Here is a 20477-nt window from a genome sequence, read left to right as displayed (position 1 = left end):
GGCCTTCAGAAAGTCTTTTCTATGTATCAGAGCTCCTCACACATGCATCTGCATGTCATGCTTCTCAAAAACAAGTGCGCAATACAGGCGCGAAAATGAGACTCTGCCTATGATTAGGGAAAGCCCCTAGAGAATAAGGTGTCCAATACAGTGCCTGCCGGTTATTTTACAAAATTCCCAAGATTAAAATAATTCCTCAAGGCTATGGAGTATAAAATATGTTTATATATAAATCGATTTAGCCCAGAAAATGTCTACAGTCTTAAAAAGCCCTTGTGAAGCCCTTATTTACTGTCTGTAATAAAATGGCTTACCGGATCCCATAGGGAAAATGACAGCTTCCAGCATTACATCGTCTTGTTAGAATGTGTCATACCTCAAGCAGCAAAAGTCTGCTCACTGTTCCCCCAACTGAAGTTAATTCCTCTCAACAGTCCTGTGTGGAACAGCCATCGATTTTAGTAACGGTTGCTAAAATCATTTTCCTCTTACAAACAGAAATCTTCATCTCTTTTCTGTTTCAGAGTAAATAGTACATACCAGCACTATTTTAAAATAACAAACTCTTGATTGAATAATAAAAACTACAGTTAAACACTAAAAAACTCTAAGCCATCTCCGTGGAGATGTTGCCTGTACAACGGCAAAGAGAATGACTGGGGAAGGCGGAGCCTAGGAGGGATCATGTGACCAGCTTTGCTGGGCTCTTTGCCATTTCCTGTTGGGGAAGAGAATATCCCACAAGTAAGGATGACGCCGTGGACCGGACACACCTATGTTGGAGAAATAACATTTACTATTTATTTGTATAGGAATTGAGGTTATTTATGTATTAACGACCTTTAAAAACAGTGATCTGAAATGTTTGAGTGAACTTAATATTCATGCAGAGGTATTGTGCAACCATAGTAAAACAAACGTTTTAGAGATTTTAAAAAGGCAAATACCTAAATTATTTTATAAAAGAGATGGCACAGGTTACAGGAGCTCAAGAACACTAGGAATATTTAAAGGAACAAAGTCCAAATTAAAATTTCATGATTCAGATAGGACATGTCATTTTAAACAACTTTCCAATTTATTTTTATCAAATTTGCTTTGTTCTCTTGGTATTCTTAATTGAAAGCTAAACCGAGGTAGGCTCATTCGCTAATTTATAAGCCCTTGAAGTCTGCCTCTTATCTGAATGCATTTGACAGTTTTAACAGCTAAAGGGCGTTAGTTCATGTGTGCCATATAGATAACATTGTGCTTATTTCCGTGGACTTATTTGAGTCAGCACTAATTGCCTGAAATGCAAGTCTGTCAAAAGATCTGAGATATGGAGGCAGTCTGCAGAAGCTTAGATACAAGGTAATCACAGATGTAAAAAGTATATTAATATAACAGCGTTGCTTATGCAAACCTGGGGAATGGTAAATAAAGGGACAATAACTTTTGGTGTTTCCTTTACCTTTAATGAAAGCTATTTTAGATGCAACTAAATACTGTATTAAGCTTGTTTGTAAAAGAAGTAGCAAAAAAAATTCAAATACACTGGCTCAGAAGATAGGGAAAACCAGAGAACCCATGTTGTAGTTTGACACTGTTTTGCTTTAAGTTTCAGCCAATAAATGCTCCAAGTGATGAGAACCTATGCCTTAGCCAGCCTAGAGATTCAACCCTATGGTACTTGGAGGAGGCGGAGGAGGAAGACCAGGAAGATGAAGCTTTTGACTACACAAGCATGTCTCCAACATCACTAACCCCAGAGGTTGCTTCACTGTCTTCAGAAGTTGCAACACCAGCATCAGAAGTCACATCACAGACAGAAGAAGTAATTTCATCAACCACAGAAGATATTTCAAATATACAAGTTAGCGCACAAACACCACCAAACGTCCCCTTACTGTCCACAAGATCAGATGTCAACACACTGACACTCCCCCCTGTGGAGGAAGAATGTGAAACCAGAACAAATTTTGTAATTAGAGAGGAGAATACCACCAGAGAAGAATCTCCTGACCAGCAGAAGAGAGTCATGAAGGAAATGTGTGACCAGTTTGAGTCCTGTAGAGATAATTCACCCCATGCGTCTGGCCCTAATGTGCACACAGCAATCTCTCAGACCAGATCCTTGGACCCAAGAATGATGTGGACTGGGACTAGGAGGGACACATCCCAGAGTGTAAGACGATTGGGTGATCAGTGGCAGAACAATGCTTTTCAGGCCACTATTCAGAATCACAGTACTAAAAAATGCTGCACTTGGACCAACAGTGCCACCACTCCCAGTACAGAGACTCATAGCAATCCAAATCCTTCCTCAAGTATTGGGTCCATAAGACAAACTACAGAAGGTATTAACTCTCAATGTCTCCCCAAGGTATCAGAACTAAAAAAACGTTTTGAGGCATAAAAGTAATATAATCAGTTTGAGGAGTGAGAAATCCATAGCATGTATACAATGCATTTATACTTTGAATATAAACTTCATTAGCAGAACAGCAAGGTTATGGAAATAAAACAATGTTTGTCACATTGGAACATAAATTGGTAAAAAAAAAAAAAATTGCATTTAGAAGCATGCAGCCAAGTTAGAACTCATATGGAAGTAGCTCATGGGATCAATGCTTTGGGGAGTAGTGGAAAAATGTATACTTTAAAATATATATTTTTTTTAAAACTAACTTTATGCACACCATTTGAGAATAATAGTGTGTGCACTATCTTATAGGGGTAAAATACATAGCTTTGAGGAAAAAAAATGACAAATGAAGATGTAACAGATAAAGTACTTTTATTGTCTTTACAATTGGAACATGTAAAATATTAGAATCGTAAAAAAGTTTTGTTTTGTTTTTTTTCACAAGAGTTTTCATTAATAGCAAGGTAATTGCAGTTTTGGCAACAAAAGAGCTCAGTGGTCTAGATATAAAATAAGTTAAGGTGTCTGGATAAAAGATATACAATAATTAACTCTCAAAGTATGTATCAAAATAATTATTTATAGTAAGACATGGTTTCTAAACCGCAGTCCTCAAGTACCCCAACCGGCAAGGTTTTAATTTTAGCTGAACCAGTGCACAGGTGAAAGAATCAGCTGATGGATGAGAGCAGGTTAGTAACCATGGTGTTACTGATCAGCGGATTACTACACCTGTTCACTGGTTCAGCTATAATGAAAACCAGGCTTGTTGGGGGTACTTGAGGGCCGCGGTTGAGAAACACTGTAGTAAGACAATCTAAGCAACACTTAAGATTTAAAGATGAAAGGTTTTAAGCATAGTAGAAAGGACAAATAAGCTTTAGTGATTTCAATTTTCTCTATCAAAGAAACGGGGTCAACATATATTCTTTTTTCTAAATAAAGGATTTCATCTTCCTGTTGCATTGTCTTCCGATCACCTGAATCAGACCATCTTCCTTTGTGTAAAATTGTACATATTGATTATAAAACAAACAAAAAACGGGGTTAAAAGCATGCTGCGCATACAGAAATATAAAGCTATAAATAGGATTTCAAGTTATAATAATTTAGACATAATTACAAATTGATTTACATACAGTAATGCTTTGATTGACACTGTTAAATTTAAACACAACTGCTTTAGTTGATTTTTCTGTGTTTCTATGGACGTGTTAAAATCCACGTTCCCTTATTTTAGCCATTAGACATTAACTTCCCTATCTCGACCTATCAGAAATAATGCCCCAGCATGTACAGCTCTGGATTATGAAAATATATTCAGATTAACAGGCCCAAGTATATTAACAATTGCCAATACAAATGAATACATTTATACTTACAAAAGGCATAGAGTATCTGTGCCTATATTACATATATTTGTATATGAATATATCATTTTTGTGCTGGCTGGAATTTCCTGGAAGCCACGGATACTTTGTTTTTTTCAGCTGCTATTTAATATCCATACACATCTAAATTACAATATGTATGTGTTAAACTGTTAGCAATTTAATCCACTTAAATACATACATTCACATAGCATTTCATACAAAAAAATTTTCACCCATAAAAGACGTCTATCATTTATTCAGCCTAGTTGACCTTTAGGAAACATCTGACAACAGTCTAGAGTCTGTTTCATGAGGATGTTTTCCCCTGCAGCTTTGCTCACCTAAAACACTGCACCTCCTCTCTATATAATACTGTTCTATGAAAATATTCAGCCTCAACTTACAACCTGAATTTAAGAAGAAAAGGCATTTTACTGATGCCTCCACGATACTGACAGTTGGGGCAGGTTGTGATGAAGTGATGCAGAGCAGTGGAGGAGTTCAGCATAGTAGCCTTGCTCTACTTGTTAATAATTGGTCATTTTTGATATTAAAGACCAGATATTGGATTAATTTATTTGTCAATAAGAAGCCGATTGACACATTTGTATGTAGGAGGGTTATATCCAATGGTCTATAGCCCCCTCATCTAGTTAACAGTCTTTCAGTGTTAAAGGATAGCCCCGTTAGGCTTATTCTGTTTGTCAGGCTCCAGGCGAGGGAAGAAGGACACAAGTGAAAGTCTGGATGGATCTTCTCATCCTAATTTGGTCAAATAAGTCTCTCTTCAGGAGGCAGTTTTAGCCCAGCATTAGCTTCCACACGGGATCCTGCCTGTTCCTCACTGCTGGGTCTGTATGTTCCTTCTGTTCGACGTGCCTCCCGAATTTTTAGGAAGATGAAAACGAGGAGACCTATGAGGAGAAGACCTCCCAGCACACATGGAACTATGATTGCTGCAAGACGTTCAGATTCCTAAAAAATGAATACACAAATAAAAGTGAGGAGAGACAGAAGGTTAAAAGGGACACTGAACCCAAATTTTTTCTTTCGTGATTCAGATAGAGCATGAAATTTTAAGAAACTTTCTAATTTACTCCTATTATCAATTTTTTTCTTCATTCTCTTGGTATCTTTATTTGAAATGCAAGAATGTAAGTTTGGATGCCGGCCCATTTTTGGTGAATACACTGTGTTGTTCTTGCTGATTGGTGGATAAATTCATCCACCAATAAAAAAAGTGCTGTCCAGAGGTCTGAACCAAAACAAAAAGCTTAGATGCCTTCTTTTTCAAATAAAGATAGCAAGAGAATGCTGAAAAATTGATAATAGGAGTAAATTAGAAAGTTGCTTAAATTTGCATGCTCTATCTGAATCACGGAAGTAATCTTTTGGCTTCAGTGACCCTTTAAAGAAAATATAAGTAAGAGTAACCAAGACAGGATAGACAAATGGAAGGAGTAATGATAGGAGAAACAGGGGACATATACAAATGTGTTAAAAGGACATAATACTCATGCTGCATCAATTTCAAGTAATTTAGTATATAACTGTAAAAAGTGGGGATGAAAATATCATATGAACATTTCTATGTAAAAAGGGAAGATATTTTACCTCAACATATCTTCAGCTCACCAGAGAAAGTGCTCTGTGAACAGTTATACTTCAGCTGCTGTAATTCTGCAAGTTGGGGTGGGGAATAAAACAATAGCCAATCAGCAGTGCTGAGATTTCATGAGATTTCACAGTAAACGTCCTTAGAAATGAATAGGAAAATAACATGACTGTGCCTGCACATGCCAGATGCACACTCCCTTGCAAGTCCTGGGACTAGTATCATTTACAATGGGATTTGAATAGTTAGGAAATTTTGAGGTAAATATCTTCTTTTTTTACATATAGATGTTCTAGTCAGCTTTTCATAGCTATGCTGCATCACTTTCAAGTGCTTCAACATTGGGTATCATGTCCCTTTATTTCTTGCTTAAACATTTAGTCTTAAACATGGTGCCAACAGTTTCACTCACTGAGAGGCCTCTAGGCGCTGTGGTTTCTGTAGTTTCTGTGGTGATGGTCTGAGCTGGAAAAGAACAGATTGCCTAGAATTATTATATACAGTAGATATAATAATGGAATAGGTTTATCCCGTTGTTATAAATAAGGAGTTTAAAATGTTAATGGAGTAAATGGGTCCAAATATTGCCTTTAAACATTCCATCATGAGATAATAATACAAAGTACCATCAGATATGTGAAGTGGTTCATTCATAGGAAGGAAAAAAGAAAAACATAATTTATGCTTAACTGATAAATTTATTTCTCTTGTGGTGTATCCAGTCCACGGATCATCCATTACTTGTGGGATATTCTCATTCCCAACAGGAAGTTGCAAGAGGACACCCACAACAGAGCTGTCTATATAGCTCATCCCCTAACTGCCATATCCAGTCACTCGACCGAAAACAAGCAGAGAAAGGAGAAACCATAGGGTGCAGTGATGACTGTAGTTTAAAATTAAAAAATACCAGCCTTAAAATGACAGGGCGGGCCATGGACTGGATACACCACAAGAGAAATAAATTTATCAGGTAAGCATAAATTATGTTTTCTCTTGTAAGGTGTATCCAGTCCACGGATCATCCATTACTTGTGGGATACCAATACCAAAGCCTAAAGTACACGGATGAAGGGAGGGACAAGGCAGGTACTTAAACGGAAGATACCACTGCCTGTAAAAAACCCTTTCTCCCAAAAATAGCCTCCAAAGAAGCAAAAGTATCAAATTTGTAGAATTTTGAAAAAGTATGAAGCGAAGACCAAGTCGCCGCCTTGCAAATCTGTTCCACAGAAGCCTCATTTTTGAAGGCCCATGTGGAAGCCACAGCTCTAGTAGAATGAGCTGTAATCCTTTCTGGAGGCTGCTGGCCAGCAGTCTCATAGGCTAAGCGGATTATGCTTCTTAGCCAAAAAGAAAGAGAGGTTGCCGAAGCCTTTTGAACTCTCCTCTGTCCAGATTAGACAACAAACAAAGCAGATGTTTGACGAAAATCTTTAGTAGCTTGTAAGTAAAACTTTAAAGCACGAACCACGTCCAGATTGTGTAATAGACGTTCGTTCTTTGAAGGAGGATTAGGACACAAAGTTGGAACAACAATCTCTTGATTGATATTCTTATTAGATACCAACTTAGGTAAAAACCCAGGTTTGGTACGCAGGACTACCTTATCCGCATAGAAGATCAGATAAGGAGAATCACATTGTAAAGCAGATAACTCGGAGACTCTACGAGCCGAGGAAATAGCTACCAAAAACAGAACTTTCCAAGATAAAAGTTTGATATCTATGGAATGAAGAGGTTCAAACGGAACTCCTTGAAGAACCTTAAGAACCAGATTTAAGCTCCATGGCGGAGCAACATGTTTAAACACAGGCTTGATTCTAACTAAAGCCTGACAAAATGCTTGAACGTCTGGAACATCTGCCAGACGCTTGTGCAAAAGAATAGACAGGGCAGAAATCTGTCCCTTTAAGGAACTTGCTGAAAATCCTTTTTCCAAACCATTTTGGAGAAAGGATAATATCCTGGGAATCCTGACCTTACTCCATGAGTAACCCTTGGATTCACACCAATAAAGATATTTACGCCATATTTTATGGTAAATTTTCCTGGTGACAGGCTTTCGTGCCTGTATTAAGGTATCAATGACTGACTCGGAGAAGCTACGCTTTGATAACATCAAGCGTTCAATCTCCAGGCAGTCAGTCTCAGAGAAATTAGATTTGGATGATTGAAAGGACCTTGTAGTAGAAGGTCTTGTCTTAACGGCAGAGTCCAAGCTGGAAAGGATGACATGTCCACTAGATCTGCATACCAGGTCCTGCGTGGCCACGCAGGCGCTATCAAGATCACCGATGCTCTCTCCTGCTTGATCTTGACAATCAGACGAGGGAGCAGAGGAAACACATAAGCAAACACCTCCGGATGGAGCTCCCACTCCCCCGGATGAAAAGTCTGTCGACTTAGAAAATCCGCCTCCCAGTTCTCTACACCTGGGATATGGATAGCTGATAGGTGGCAAGAGTGAATCTCTGCCCAGCGAAATTTCTTTGAGACTTCTAACATCGCTAGGGAACTCCTTGTTCCCCCTTGATGGTTGATGTAAGCCACAGTCGTGATGTTGTTCGACTGAAATCTGATAAACCTCAGAGTTGCTAACTGAGGCCAAGCCTGAAGAGCATTGAATATCGCTCTCAGTCCCAGAATATTTATTGGAAGGAGTGACCACGATTCCTGAGCCTTCAGGGAGTTCCAGACTGCACTCCAACCTAGAAGGCTGGCATCTGTCGTTACAATTGCCCAATCTGGCCTGCAAAAGGTCATACATTTGGACAGATGGACCCGAGATAGTCACCAGAGAAGAGAATCCCTGGTCTCTTGATTCAGATTTAGTAGAGGGGACAAATCTGTGTAATCCCCATTCCACTGACTGAGCATGCAGAGTTGCAGTGGTCTGAGATGTAGGCGTGCAAACGGCACTATGTCCATTGCCGCTACCATTAAGCCGATTACTTCCATGCACTGAGCCACCGAAGGGCGAGGAATGGAATAAAGAATCCGGCAGGAATTTAGAAGTTTTGATAACCTGGACTCCGTCAGGTAAATTTTCATTTCTACAGAATCTATCAGAGTCCCTAGGAAGGAAACTCTTGTGAGGGGGGATAGAGAACTCTTTTCCTCGTTCACCTTCCACCCATGTGACCTCAGAAATGCCAACACTGTCCGTATGAGACTTGGCAATTTGGAAGTTTGACGCCTGAATCAGGATGTTGTCTAAATACGGGGCCACTGCTATGCCCCGTGGCCTTAGAACCGCCAGAGGCGACCCCAGAACTTTTGTAAAAATTCTTGGGGCTGTAGCTAACCCAAAGGGAATAGCTACAAACTGGTAATGCCTGTCTAGGAAGGCAAACCTGAGAAACCGATGATGAGCTTTTTGTATCGGAATGTGAAGATAAGCATCCTTTAAATCCACTGTAGTCATGTATTGACCCTCCTGGATCATAGGTAGGATGGTATGAATAGTCTCCATCTTGAATGATGGAACTCTGAGGAATTTGTTTAAGATCTTTAGATCCAAAATTGGTCTGAAGGTTCCCTCTTTTTTAGGAACCACAAACAGATTTGAGTAAAATCCCTGTCCCTGTTCCTCCTTTGGAACTGGATGGATCACTCCCATAACTAGGAGGTCTTGTACACAGTGTAAGAAAGCCTCTCTCTTTATCTGGTTTGCAGATAATTGTGAAAAATGAAATCTCCCTTTTGGGGGGGAAGTCTTGAAATCCAGAAGATATCCCTGGGATATAATTTCCAACGCCCAGGGATCCTGGACATCTCTTGCCCATGCCTGGGCGAAGAGCGAAAGTCTGCCCCCTACTAGATCCGTTACCGGATAGGGGGCCGTTCCTTCATGCTGTCTTAGAGGCAGCAGCAGGCTTTTTGGCCTGCTTACCTTTGTTCCAGGTCTGGTTAGGTCTCCGGACCGTCTTGGACTGAGCAAAAAGTTCCCTTTTGATTTGCATTAGAGGAAGTTGATGCCGCACTTGCCTTGAAGTTTCTAAAGGCACGAAAATTTGACCCTTGATTTGGACCTATCCTGAGGAAGGGCATGACCTTTTCCTCCAGTGATATCAGCAATAATCTCCTTCAAACCAGGCCCGAATAGGGTCTGCCCCTTGAAGGGAATGTTAAGCAGCTTAGAAGTAACGTCAGCTGACCATGATTTAAGCCATAGCGCTCTGCGCGCCTGGATAGCAAACCCAGAATTCTTAGCCGTTAGTTTAGTCAAATGAACAATGGCATCAGAAACAAAAGAATTGGCTAGCTTAAGTGCTCTAAGCTTGTCAAGTATGTCATCCAATGGAGTCGCTACCTGTAAAGCCTCTTCCAGAGACTCAAACCAGAACGCCGCAGCAGCAGTGACAGGAGCAATGCATGCAAGGGGCTGTAGGATAAAACCTTGTTGAATAAACATTTTCTTAAGGTAACCCTCTAACTTTTTATCCATTGGATCCAAGAAAGCACAACTGTCCTCGACAGGGATAGTAGTACGCTTTGCTAGAGTAGAAACTGCTCCCTCCACCTTAGGAACTGTCTGCCATAAGTCCTGTGTGGTGGCGTCTATTGGAAACATTTTTCTAAAAATAGGAGGGGGAGAGAACGGCACACCTGGTCTATCCCATTCCTTAGTAATAATTTCTGTAAACCTTTTAGGTATTGGAAAAACATCAGTGCACACCGGCACTGCATAGTATTTATCCAGTCTACACAATTTCTCTGGCACTGCAATTGTATCACAGTCATTCAGAGCAGCTAAAACCTCCCTGAGTAACACGCGGAGGTGTTCAAGCTTAAATTTAAATGTAGAGATATCAGAATCAGGTTGCACCATCTTCCCTGAGTCAGAAACATTACCAACAGAAAGAAGCTCTCCTTCAGCTTCTGCATATTGTGAGGCAGTATCAGAGTATCAGGCATAGCTCTTAAAGCGTCAGTATGCTCTGTATTTCGTGTAACTCCAGAGCTATCTCGCTTTCCTCTAAATTCAGGTAGCCTGGCTAATACCGCTGACAGTGTATTATCCATGACTGCCGCCATGTCTTGTAAAGTAAACGTTATGGGCGCCCTAGATGTACTTGGCGCCATTTGAGCGTGAGTCCCTTGAGCGGGAGTCAAAGGATCTGACACGTGGGGAGTGTTAGTCGGCATAACTTCCCCCTAGTCAGATTCCTCTGGTGATAAATTTTTTAAAGACAGAATATGATCCTTATTGCTTAAAGTGAAATCAGCACATTTGGTACACATTCTAAGAGGGGGTTCCACCATGGCTTTAAAACATAATGAACAAGGAGTTTCCTCTATGTCAGACATGTTTGTACAGACTAGCAATGAGACTAGCAAGCTTGGAAAACCCTTTAAATCAAGTTAACAAGCAAATATAAGAAACGGTACTGTGCCTTTAAGAGAAACAAATTTTGTCAGAATTTGAAAAACAGTGAAAAAAGGCAGTAAATCAAACGAAATTTTACAGTGTGTATAATAAGCTAACAGAGCATTGCACCCACTTGCAAATGGATGATTAACCCCTTAGTTCAAAAAACGGATCAAAAAAACAGATAGACGTTTTTTAACAGTCACACCAAACTGCCACAGCCTTGCTGTGGGCCTACCTTCCCCAACAAACGATTTTGGAAAGCCTAAGAGCCCTCTAGAGATGTCCTATAGCATTCAGGGGACTCCTGGAGGAAGCTGGATGTCTCAGTCTGTAAAAGTTACTGCGCAAAAAAAGCTCTAAATTAGGCCCCTCCCACTCATAGTAATACAGTGGAAGGCCTCAGGAAACTGTTTCTAGGCAAATTTAAGCCAGCCATGTGGAAAAAACTAGGCCCCAATAAAGTTTTATCACCAAAGTATATATAAAAATGTTTAAACATGCCAGCAAACGTTTTATATTGTAAATATAAAAGAGTATTACCTCAGAAAGTAAGCATGATACCAGTCGCTATTAAATCACTGTATTCAGGCTTACCTTACATAAATTTGGTATCAGCAGCATTTTCTAGCATTTCACATCTTCTAGAAAAAATCTTAACTGCACATACCTTATAGCAGGATAACCTGCACTCCATTCCCCCGCTGAAGTTATCTCTCTCTTCAGTCATGTGAGAGAACAGCAATGGATCTTAGTTACAACCTGCTAAGATCATAGAAATCACAGGCAGATTCTTCTATTTTTCTGCCTGGAACAAAATAGTACAACTCCGGTACCATTTAAAAATAATAAACTTTTGATTGAAGCAAAATAACAGCTACATTTCACCACTTTCTCTCTTACTACCTCCATGCTTGTTGAGAGCTGCAAGAGAATGACTGGGTATGACAGTTAGGGGAGGAGCTATATAGACAGCTCTGCTGTGGGTGTCCTCTTGCAACTTCCTGTTGGGAATGAGAATATCCAACAAGTAATGGATGATCCGTGGACTGGATACACCTTACAAGAGAAAAGGGAGGGCTAGATTAACATCAAATTTATTTTGTGAGACAAATATATCAAACTCATGACAACCTTAAGAGAAGATATAAAAGAATGAAAGATCCATACATATTTTATTGAATATAGTCTGCAGAAAAGCATTAGAGATTAAAGGGACAGTCAAGTCCCAAAAAAACTTTCATGATTTAAATAGGGCATGTAATTTTAAACAACTTCCAAATTTACTTTTATCACCAATTTTGCTTTGTTTCTTGGTATTCTTAGTTGAAAGCTAAACCTAGGAGGTTCATATGCTAATTTCTTAGACCTTGAAGACTGCCTCTAATCTGAATGCATTTCGACCACTAGAGGGCATTAGTTCACTTGTTTCATATAGATAACATTGAGCTCATGCACATGAAGTGACCTAGGAGTGAGCACTGATTGGCTAAAATGCAAGTCTGTCAAAATAACTGAAATAAGGGGGCAGTCTGCAGAGTCATAGATACAAGATAATCACAGAGGTAAAACGTATATTAATATAACAGTGTTGGTTATGCAAAACTGGGGAATGGGTAATAAAGGGATTATCTATCTTTTTAAACAACAACAATTCTGGTGTTGACTGACTCTTTAAGGTTTTAGATTACTGGAACATTCTTTCTAACAATAGGCATTTGGAACAATAGAACTAAAAAAAAAAAAAAAAAAAACATAATTTATGTAAGAACTTACCTGATAAATTCATTTCTTTCATATTAGCAAGAGTCCATGAGCTAGTGACGTATGGGATATACATTCCTACCAGGAGGGGCAAAGTTTCCCAAACCTCAAAATGCCTATAAATACACCCCTCACCACACCCACAAATCAGTTTAACGAATAGCCAAGAAGTGGGGTGATAAGAAAAAAGTGTGAAGCATAAAAATAAGGAATTGGAACAATTGTTCTTTATACAAAAAAATCATAACCACCACAAAAAAGGGTGGGCCTCATGGACTTTTGCTAATATGAAAGAAATGAATTTATCAGGTAAGTTCTTACATAAATTATGTTTTCTTTCATGTAATTAGCAAGAGTCCATGAGCTAGTGACGTATGGGATAATGACTACCCAAGATGTGGATCTTCCACGCAAGAGTCACTAGAGAGGGAGGGATAAAATAAAGACAGCCAATTCCGCTGAAAAAAATCCACACCCAAAAATAAAGTTTAAATCTTATAAAGAAAAAAACTGAAAATATAAGCAGAAGAATCAAACTGAAACAGCTGCCTGAAGTACTTTTCTACCAAAAACAGCTTCAGAAGAAGAAAACACATCAAAATGGTAGAATTTAGTAAAAGTATGCAAAGAAGACCAAGTTGCTGCTTTGCAAATCTGATCAACCGAAGCTTCATTCCTAAAAGCCCAGGAAGTAGAGACTGACCTAGTAGAATGAGCTGTAATCCTTTGAGGCGGAGTTTTACCCGACTCAACATAAGCATGATGAATTAAAGATTTCAACCAAGATGCCAAAGAAATGGCAGAAGCCTTCTGACCTTTCCTAGAACCGGAAGAGATAACAAATAGACTAGAAGTCTTACGGAAATTCTTAGTAGCTTCAACATAATATTTCAAAGCTCTAACTACATCCAAAGAATGCAATGATTTCTCCTTAGAATTCTTAGGATTAGGACATAATGAATGAACCACAATTTCTCTACTAATGTTGTTAGAATTCACAACCTTAGGAAAAAATTTAAAAGAAGTTCGCTTATCCTGGTGAAAAATCAGAAAAGGAGACTCACAAGAAAGAGCAGATAATTTAGAAACTCTTCTGGCAGAAGAGATGGCCAAAAGGAACAAAACTTTCCAAGAAAGTAATTTAATGTCCAATGAATGCATAGGTTCAAACGGAGGAGCTTGAAGAGCCCCCAGAACCAAATTCAAACTCCAAGGAGGAGAAATTGACTTAATGACAGGTTTTATACGAACCAAAGCTTGTACAAAACAATGAATATCAGGAAGATTAGCAATCTTTCTATGAAAAAGAACAGAAAGAGCAGAGATTTGTCCTTTCAAGGAACTTGCAGACAAACCTTTATCCAAACCATCCTGAAGAAACTGTAAAATTCTCGGAATTCTAAAAGAATGCCAGGAAAAATGATGAGAAAGACACCAAGAAGTCTTCCAGACTCTATAATATATCTCCCTAGATACGGATTTACGAGCCTGTAACATAGTATTAATCACAGAGTCAGAGAAACCTCTTTGACTAAGAATCAAGCGTTCAATCTCCATACCTTTAAATTTAAGGATTTGAGATCCTGATGGAAAAAAGGACCTTGCAACAGAAGGTCTGGTCTTAACGGAAGAGTCCACGGTTGGCAAGAGGCCATCCGGACAAGATCCGCATACTAAAACCTGTGAGGCCATGCTGGAGCCACCAGCAGAACAAACGAACGCTCCTTTAGAATCTTGGAAATCACTCTTGGAAGAAGAACAAGAGGCGGAAAGATATAGGCAGGATGATACTTCCAAGGAAGTGACAATGCATCCACTGCTTCCGCTTAAGGATCCCTGGATCTTGACAGATACCTGGGAAGTTTCTTGTTTAGATGAGAGGCCATCAGATCTATTTCTGGAAGTCCCCACATTTGAACAATCTGAAGAAATACCTCTGGGTGAAGAGACCATTCGCCCGGATGCAACGTTTGGCGACTGAGATAATCCGCTTCCCAATTGTCTATACCTGGGATATGAACCGCAGAAACTAGACAGGAGCTGGATTCCGCCCATACCAGAATTCGAGATACTTCTTTCATAGCCAGAGGACTGTGAGTCCCTCCTTGATGATTGATGTATGCCACAGTTGTGACATTGTCTGTCTGAAAACAAATGAACGATTCTCTCTTTAGAAGAGGCCATGACTGAAGAGCTCTGAAAATTGCACGGAGTTCCAAAATATTGATCGGTAATCTCACCTCCTGAGATTCCCAAACCCCTTGTGCTGTCAGAGACCCCCACACAGCTCCCCAACCTGTAAGACTTGCATCTGTTGAAATTACAGTCCAGGTCGGAAGAACAAAAGAAGCCCCCTGAACTAAACGATGGTGATCTGTCCACCACGTCAGAGAGTGTCGTACAATCGGTTTTAAAGATATTGAGATATCTGTGTAATCCCTGCACCACTGGTTCAGCATACAGAGCTGAAGAGGTCGCATGTGAAAACGAGCAAAGGGGATCGCGTCCGATGCAGCAGTCATAAGACCTAGAATTTCCATGCATAAGGCTACCGAAGGGAATGATTGTGACTGAAGGTTTCGACAAGCTGATATCAATTTCAGACGTCTCTTGTCTGTCAAAGACAGAGTCATGGACACTGAATCTATCTGGAAACCTAAAAAGGTTACCTTTGTCTGAGGAATCAATTAACTTTTTGGTAAATTGATCCTCCAACCATGATCTTGAAGAAACAACACAAGTCGATTCGTATGAGATTCTGCTAAATGTGAAGACTGAGCAAGTACCAAGATATCGTCCAAATAAGGAAATACCACAATACCCTGTTCTCTGATTACAGACAGAAGGGCACCGAGAACCTTTGTAAAAATTCTTGGAGCTGTTGCTAGGCCAAACGGTAGAGCCACAAACTGGTAATGCTTGTCTAGGAAAGAGAATCTCAGAAACTGATAGTGATCTAGATGAATCGGAATATGCATCCTGTAAATCTATTGTGGACATATAATGCCCTTGCTGAACAAAAGGCAGGATAGTCCTTATAGTTACCATTTTGAATGTTGGTATCCTTACATAACGATTCAATATTTTTAGATCCAGAACTGGTCTGAAGGAATTCTCCTTCTTTGGTACAATGAAGAGATTTGAATAAAACCCCAGCCCCTGTTCCAGAACTGGAACTGGCATAATTACTCCAGCCAACTCTAGATCTGAAACACATTTCAGAAATGCTCGAGCCTTCGCTGGGTTTACTGGGACACGGGAAAGAAAAAATCTCTTTGCAGGAGGCCTTATCTTGAAGCCAATTCTGTACCCTTCTGAAACAATGTTCTGAATCCAAAGATTGTGAATGGAATTGATCCAAATTTCTTTGAAAAAACGTAATCTGCCCCCTACCAGCTGAGCTGGAATGAGGGCCGCACCTTCATGTGGACTTGGGAGCTGACTTTGGTTTTCTAAAAGGCTTGGATTTATTCCAGACTGGAGATGGTTTCCAAACTGATACCGCTCCTGAGGATGAAGGATCAGGTTTTTGATCCTTATTGTGACAAAAGGAACGAAAACGATTATTAGACCTAAATTTACCTTTAGATTTTTTATCCTGTGGTAAAAAAGTTCCTTTCCCTCCAGTAACAGTTGAGATAATAGAATCCAACTGAGAACCAAATAATTTATTACCCTGGAAAGAAAGGGAAAGCAAAGTAGACTTATCAGCATTCCAAGTTTTAAGCCATAAAGCTCTTCTAGCTAAAATAGCTAGAGACATATACCTGACATCAACTCTAATGATATCAAAGATGGCATCACAAATAAAATTATTAGCATGTTGAAGAAGATTAACAATGCTATGAGAATTATGATCTGTTACTTGTTGCGCTAAAGCTTCTAACCAAAAAGTTGAAGCTGCAGCAACATCCGCTAAAGATATAGATAATAAGAAGATTACCTGAACACAAGTAAGCTTTTCTTAGAAAGGATTCAATTTTCCTATCTAAAGGATCCTTAAAGGAAGTACTATCTGCCGTAGGAATAGTAGTACGCTTAGCAAGAGTAGAGGCAGCCCCATCAACCTTAGGGATTTTGTCCCAAAACTCTAATCTGTCAGATGGCACAGGATATAATTGCTTAAAACGTTTTGAAGGAGTAAATAAAATTACCCATATTATTCCATTCCCTGGAAATTACTTCAGAAATAGCATCAGGGACAGGAAAAACTTCTGGAATAACTACAGGAGATTTAAAAACCTTATTTAAACGATTAGATTTAGTATCAAGAGGACCAGAATCCTCTATTTCTAATGCAATTAAGACTTCTTTAAGTAAAGAACGAATAAATTCCATTTTAAATAAATATGAAGATTTATCAACATCAACCTCTGAGACAGAATCCTCTGAACCAGAAGAACCATTATCAGAATCAGAATGATGATGTTCATTTAAAAATTCATCTGAAAAATGAGAAGTTTTAAAAGACCTTTTACGTTTACTAGAAGGAGGAATAACAGACATAGCCTTCTTAATGGATTTAGAAACAAAATCTCTTATGTTATCAGGAACACTCTGAGTATTAGATGTTGACGGAACAGCAACAGGTAATGTAACATTACTAAAGGAAATATTATCTGCATTAACAAGTTTGTCATGACATTCAGTACAAACAACAGCTGGAGGAACAGATACCACAAGTTTACAGCAGATACACTTAACTTTGGTAGATCCAGCACCAGGCAGGGATTTTCCAGAAGTATCTTCTGACTCAGTGTCAACGTGGGACATCTTGCAATATGCAATAGAAAAAACAACATATAAAGCAAAATTTATCAAATTCCTTAAATGACAGTTTCAGGAATGGGAAAAAATGCCAGTGAACAAGCTTCTAGCAACCAGAAGCAATAAATAATGAGACTTAAATAATGTGGAGACAATAGTGACGCCCATATTTTTTTAGCGCCAAAAAAGATGCCCACATTATTTGGCGCCAAAAATGACACCACATCCGGAACGCCGACACTTTTGGCGCAAAAAAACGTCAAAAATGACGCAACTTCCGGCGACACGTATGACGCTGTAAACAGAAAAAAAAAATTTGCACCAAAAAAGTCAGCGCCAAAAAAGTCCGCGCCAAGAATGACGCAATAAAATCAAGCATTTTCAGCCCCCGCGAGCCTAACAGCCCACAGGGAAAAAGTCAAATTTTAAGGTAAGAAAAAATTGATTTAATCATATGCATTATCCCAAATATGAAACTGACTGTCTGAAATAAGGAACGTTGAACATCCTGAGTCAAGGCAAATAAATGTTTGAATACATATATTTAGAACTTTATAAAAAAAGTGCCCAACCATAGCTTAGTGTCACAGAAAATAAGACTTACTTACCCCAGGACACTCATCTACATGTAGTAGAAAGCCAAACCAGTACTGAAACGAAAATCAGTAGAGGTAATGGTATATATAAGAGTATATCGTCGATCTGAAAAGGGAGGTAAGAGATGAATCTCTACGACCGATAACAGAGAACCTATGAAATAGACCCCGTAGAAGGAGATCATTGAATTCAAATAGGCAATACTCTCCTCACATCCCTCTGACATTCACTGCACGCTGAGAGGAAAACCGGGCTCCAACCTGCTGCGGAGCGCATATCAACGTAGAATCTAGCACAAACTTACTTCACCACCTCCATAGGAGGCAAAGTTTGTAAAACTGATTTGTGGGTGTGGTGAGGGGTGTATTTATAGGCATTTTGAGGTTTGGGAAACTTTGCCCCTCCTGGTAGGAATGTATATCCCATACGTCACTAGCTCATGGACTCTTGCTAATTACATGAAAGAAATATCCATTGTATTTAGCAGAACACCATTTTCACCTTTATGACATGTTACAGGTCTGTTTGTTTTAAAGGGATATGAAACCTAAAACGTATTTTCTGATTCAGATAGAGCATGCAATTTTAAACAACTTTCTAATTTACTTCTATTATAACATTTACGTTGTACACTTGTCTGGAGCATTATTTGGCAGCAGTTCTGCAAGAATGTTATTTATTTGCAAGGGCATTAGATGGCAGCACTATTTCCTGCCATGTAGCGCTCCAGATGTCTACCTAGGTATCTCTTCAACAAAGAATATAATGGGAACAAAATTTGATAATAGAAGTAAATTTGTTATGCTCTGTCTGAATCACAAAAGAAACTGTTTGGGTTTCATATCCCTGTCGAATGCACACAGGTACAGTTCAAATAAATCATCCAGAAAAGTCATATTTCCATAGATCCCCCTGCACAGTTTCCTAAACTGGTGTCCTATTCCAACTCATTTGCTAAACACCCTTATCCAAGGATCCCACCCCATATTCTTTGTTCACAATATCCCAAATAAAACCTTTGTGCCAACACCGCTGCTTTCTTCCTCAGTAATATTAAATGTACATTTATTTACCACAGTCAATACACACTATCATTTTTCATGGTTTCTCTCTCTCTCGATAGAGATAGATCTAAAATATGCTCCCTGGTCCTCAAAATGATTTTTTTTACCTACTTTGCTAAAAAGGTTTGGCTAATTTTATCAATCAGAATAAATATATTCTGTTACAAAGCATATAGGACCAGGGGTGTATTCAAGGGCTTCAGAGGTCTCAAATGAGCCTGGTCCAACACAAAGGGGGCCCCTTCAATAAGTAGTGGGGGGGGGGCATGGAGCCTGGACTATGTCAGGTCTTACTTCACTGTGTGTCTCAATACAAAACAGGCCTCAAAGTACATGGAAAATGTTTTGAATTGCCTTTACTAATGTGATGGCAATATTTCTGAGAAGACCACCACAGTGTTGTTGTATAGGAAAAGCGGCCACCATAATAGTACAGGAAGACTGCGGAAGTGCATATTCTCTGACATGGTCTAAGCAAGGGGGAAGAATGACTGTCACAAAGAAGAAGCTCATTTTGCTCTTATGTTGTTTCCAGCAGAGCTGCTGTTAAAATGGGAGAAGGGGGCGCCTCTTTTGCCCTGGGAGGTTTAGTTATGCCCCTACACTGGACAACCACAAAACTGCCTTACAACAGCCTGCGTAAAAAAAACACATGCTATATTCAGTAAGATGATGACTAACAGTATTTGCCTATCTTGGGGACAATATAGATGTTATAATGTAGGTAACAGCCGCTATACCTTCCGGTATCATGGAAATAAGGATAAAGAGGTAAAAGGGGACAAATGACTCAAAATCGTTCTATCATGGATTTTACAAAAAAAAAACCTAAAAAAAACTAAAAAAAGCAGGAGCTAAAATGATAAAAATAATTTTAAAATGAAAAGTGTTAAGTAAAATGTATTTTAAATTTAATCTGAAGCAAACAGAAAGTGTGTATTTTGCACAACTGAGTCTTAGGACTCTACAACTCATTGGCCGATAGGGACTATTCCCACAGGGAAATTTTTTTTTTATTATTCAACACAGGAACACCCAAAGGAAAAAAAAAAGTGCACTATAATGCATTTTGAAACATCTTTTAGATGGAACAGAGAAAAAAATTGAGTTCACTGCCATAATGTCACAACAATGAAGCATTGCCCTTTCAATGGCAATACTGTGGTATGCATTGTTGTTGACGAGAACTGCTATAAAAAGGGACCCTTTTAGAATTTAAAAAAAATTGACTACAGAGGACTTTCAAAATGGAAAACTCTTGCTCCTGTTCTAAATAAGGTATTTATCACATTTGCAAGGCAGCTATCCTAATCAGCTAGTAAGAATTAGCATTCAAGTACAAAACAGCAGTATTCATTTCCATTTAAATTAAAAGGGACTGTTTGTTGTCTTATCTTTTCGGTTGACACCAAACTGGAGATTTTGACAATGGCAAGACCTGCCTTCTCCAGACTCAAGTCTGGATTGGCTACTCCAAATAAGGATAAGTGGTGGGTGGAGTTTGACTACTGAAAAC

General features: G+C 39.1%; 2 protein-coding genes across 5 annotated transcripts in view; one reads left to right on the top strand and one right to left on the bottom strand.

The window, feature by feature from the left end:
- The window catches only part of LOC128663750 (DENN domain-containing protein 1B), a 348668-nt gene extending 345299 nt beyond the window's left edge, over nucleotides 1-3369 (top strand). For all 3 annotated transcript variants that reach the window (XM_053718233.1, XM_053718234.1, XM_053718232.1), the window contains one exon: nucleotides 1601-3369. In XM_053718233.1, coding sequence (XP_053574208.1) covers nucleotides 1601-2398 — 798 coding nt within the window. In that variant the 3' untranslated portion in view covers nucleotides 2399-3369. The remainder of the gene's footprint in view (nucleotides 1-1600) is intronic.
- The window catches only part of CRB3 (crumbs cell polarity complex component 3), a 155754-nt gene continuing 138039 nt past the window's right edge, over nucleotides 2763-20477 (bottom strand). For both annotated transcript variants that reach the window (XM_053718236.1, XM_053718235.1), the window contains exons 3-4: nucleotides 5808-5860; nucleotides 2763-4755 (exon numbers count right to left, since the gene is read on the bottom strand). In XM_053718236.1, coding sequence (XP_053574211.1) covers nucleotides 4552-4755; nucleotides 5808-5860 — 257 coding nt within the window. In that variant the 3' untranslated portion in view covers nucleotides 2763-4551. The remainder of the gene's footprint in view (nucleotides 4756-5807; nucleotides 5861-20477) is intronic.

The sequence above is a fragment of the Bombina bombina genome, chromosome 6 (assembly GCF_027579735.1).
Source record: "Bombina bombina isolate aBomBom1 chromosome 6, aBomBom1.pri, whole genome shotgun sequence".
NCBI classification, from domain to species: Eukaryota; Metazoa; Chordata; class Amphibia; order Anura; family Bombinatoridae; genus Bombina; species Bombina bombina.
Note: the sequence above shows the minus strand (reverse complement) of the source record. Positions and strands in the feature narration are given on the sequence as shown.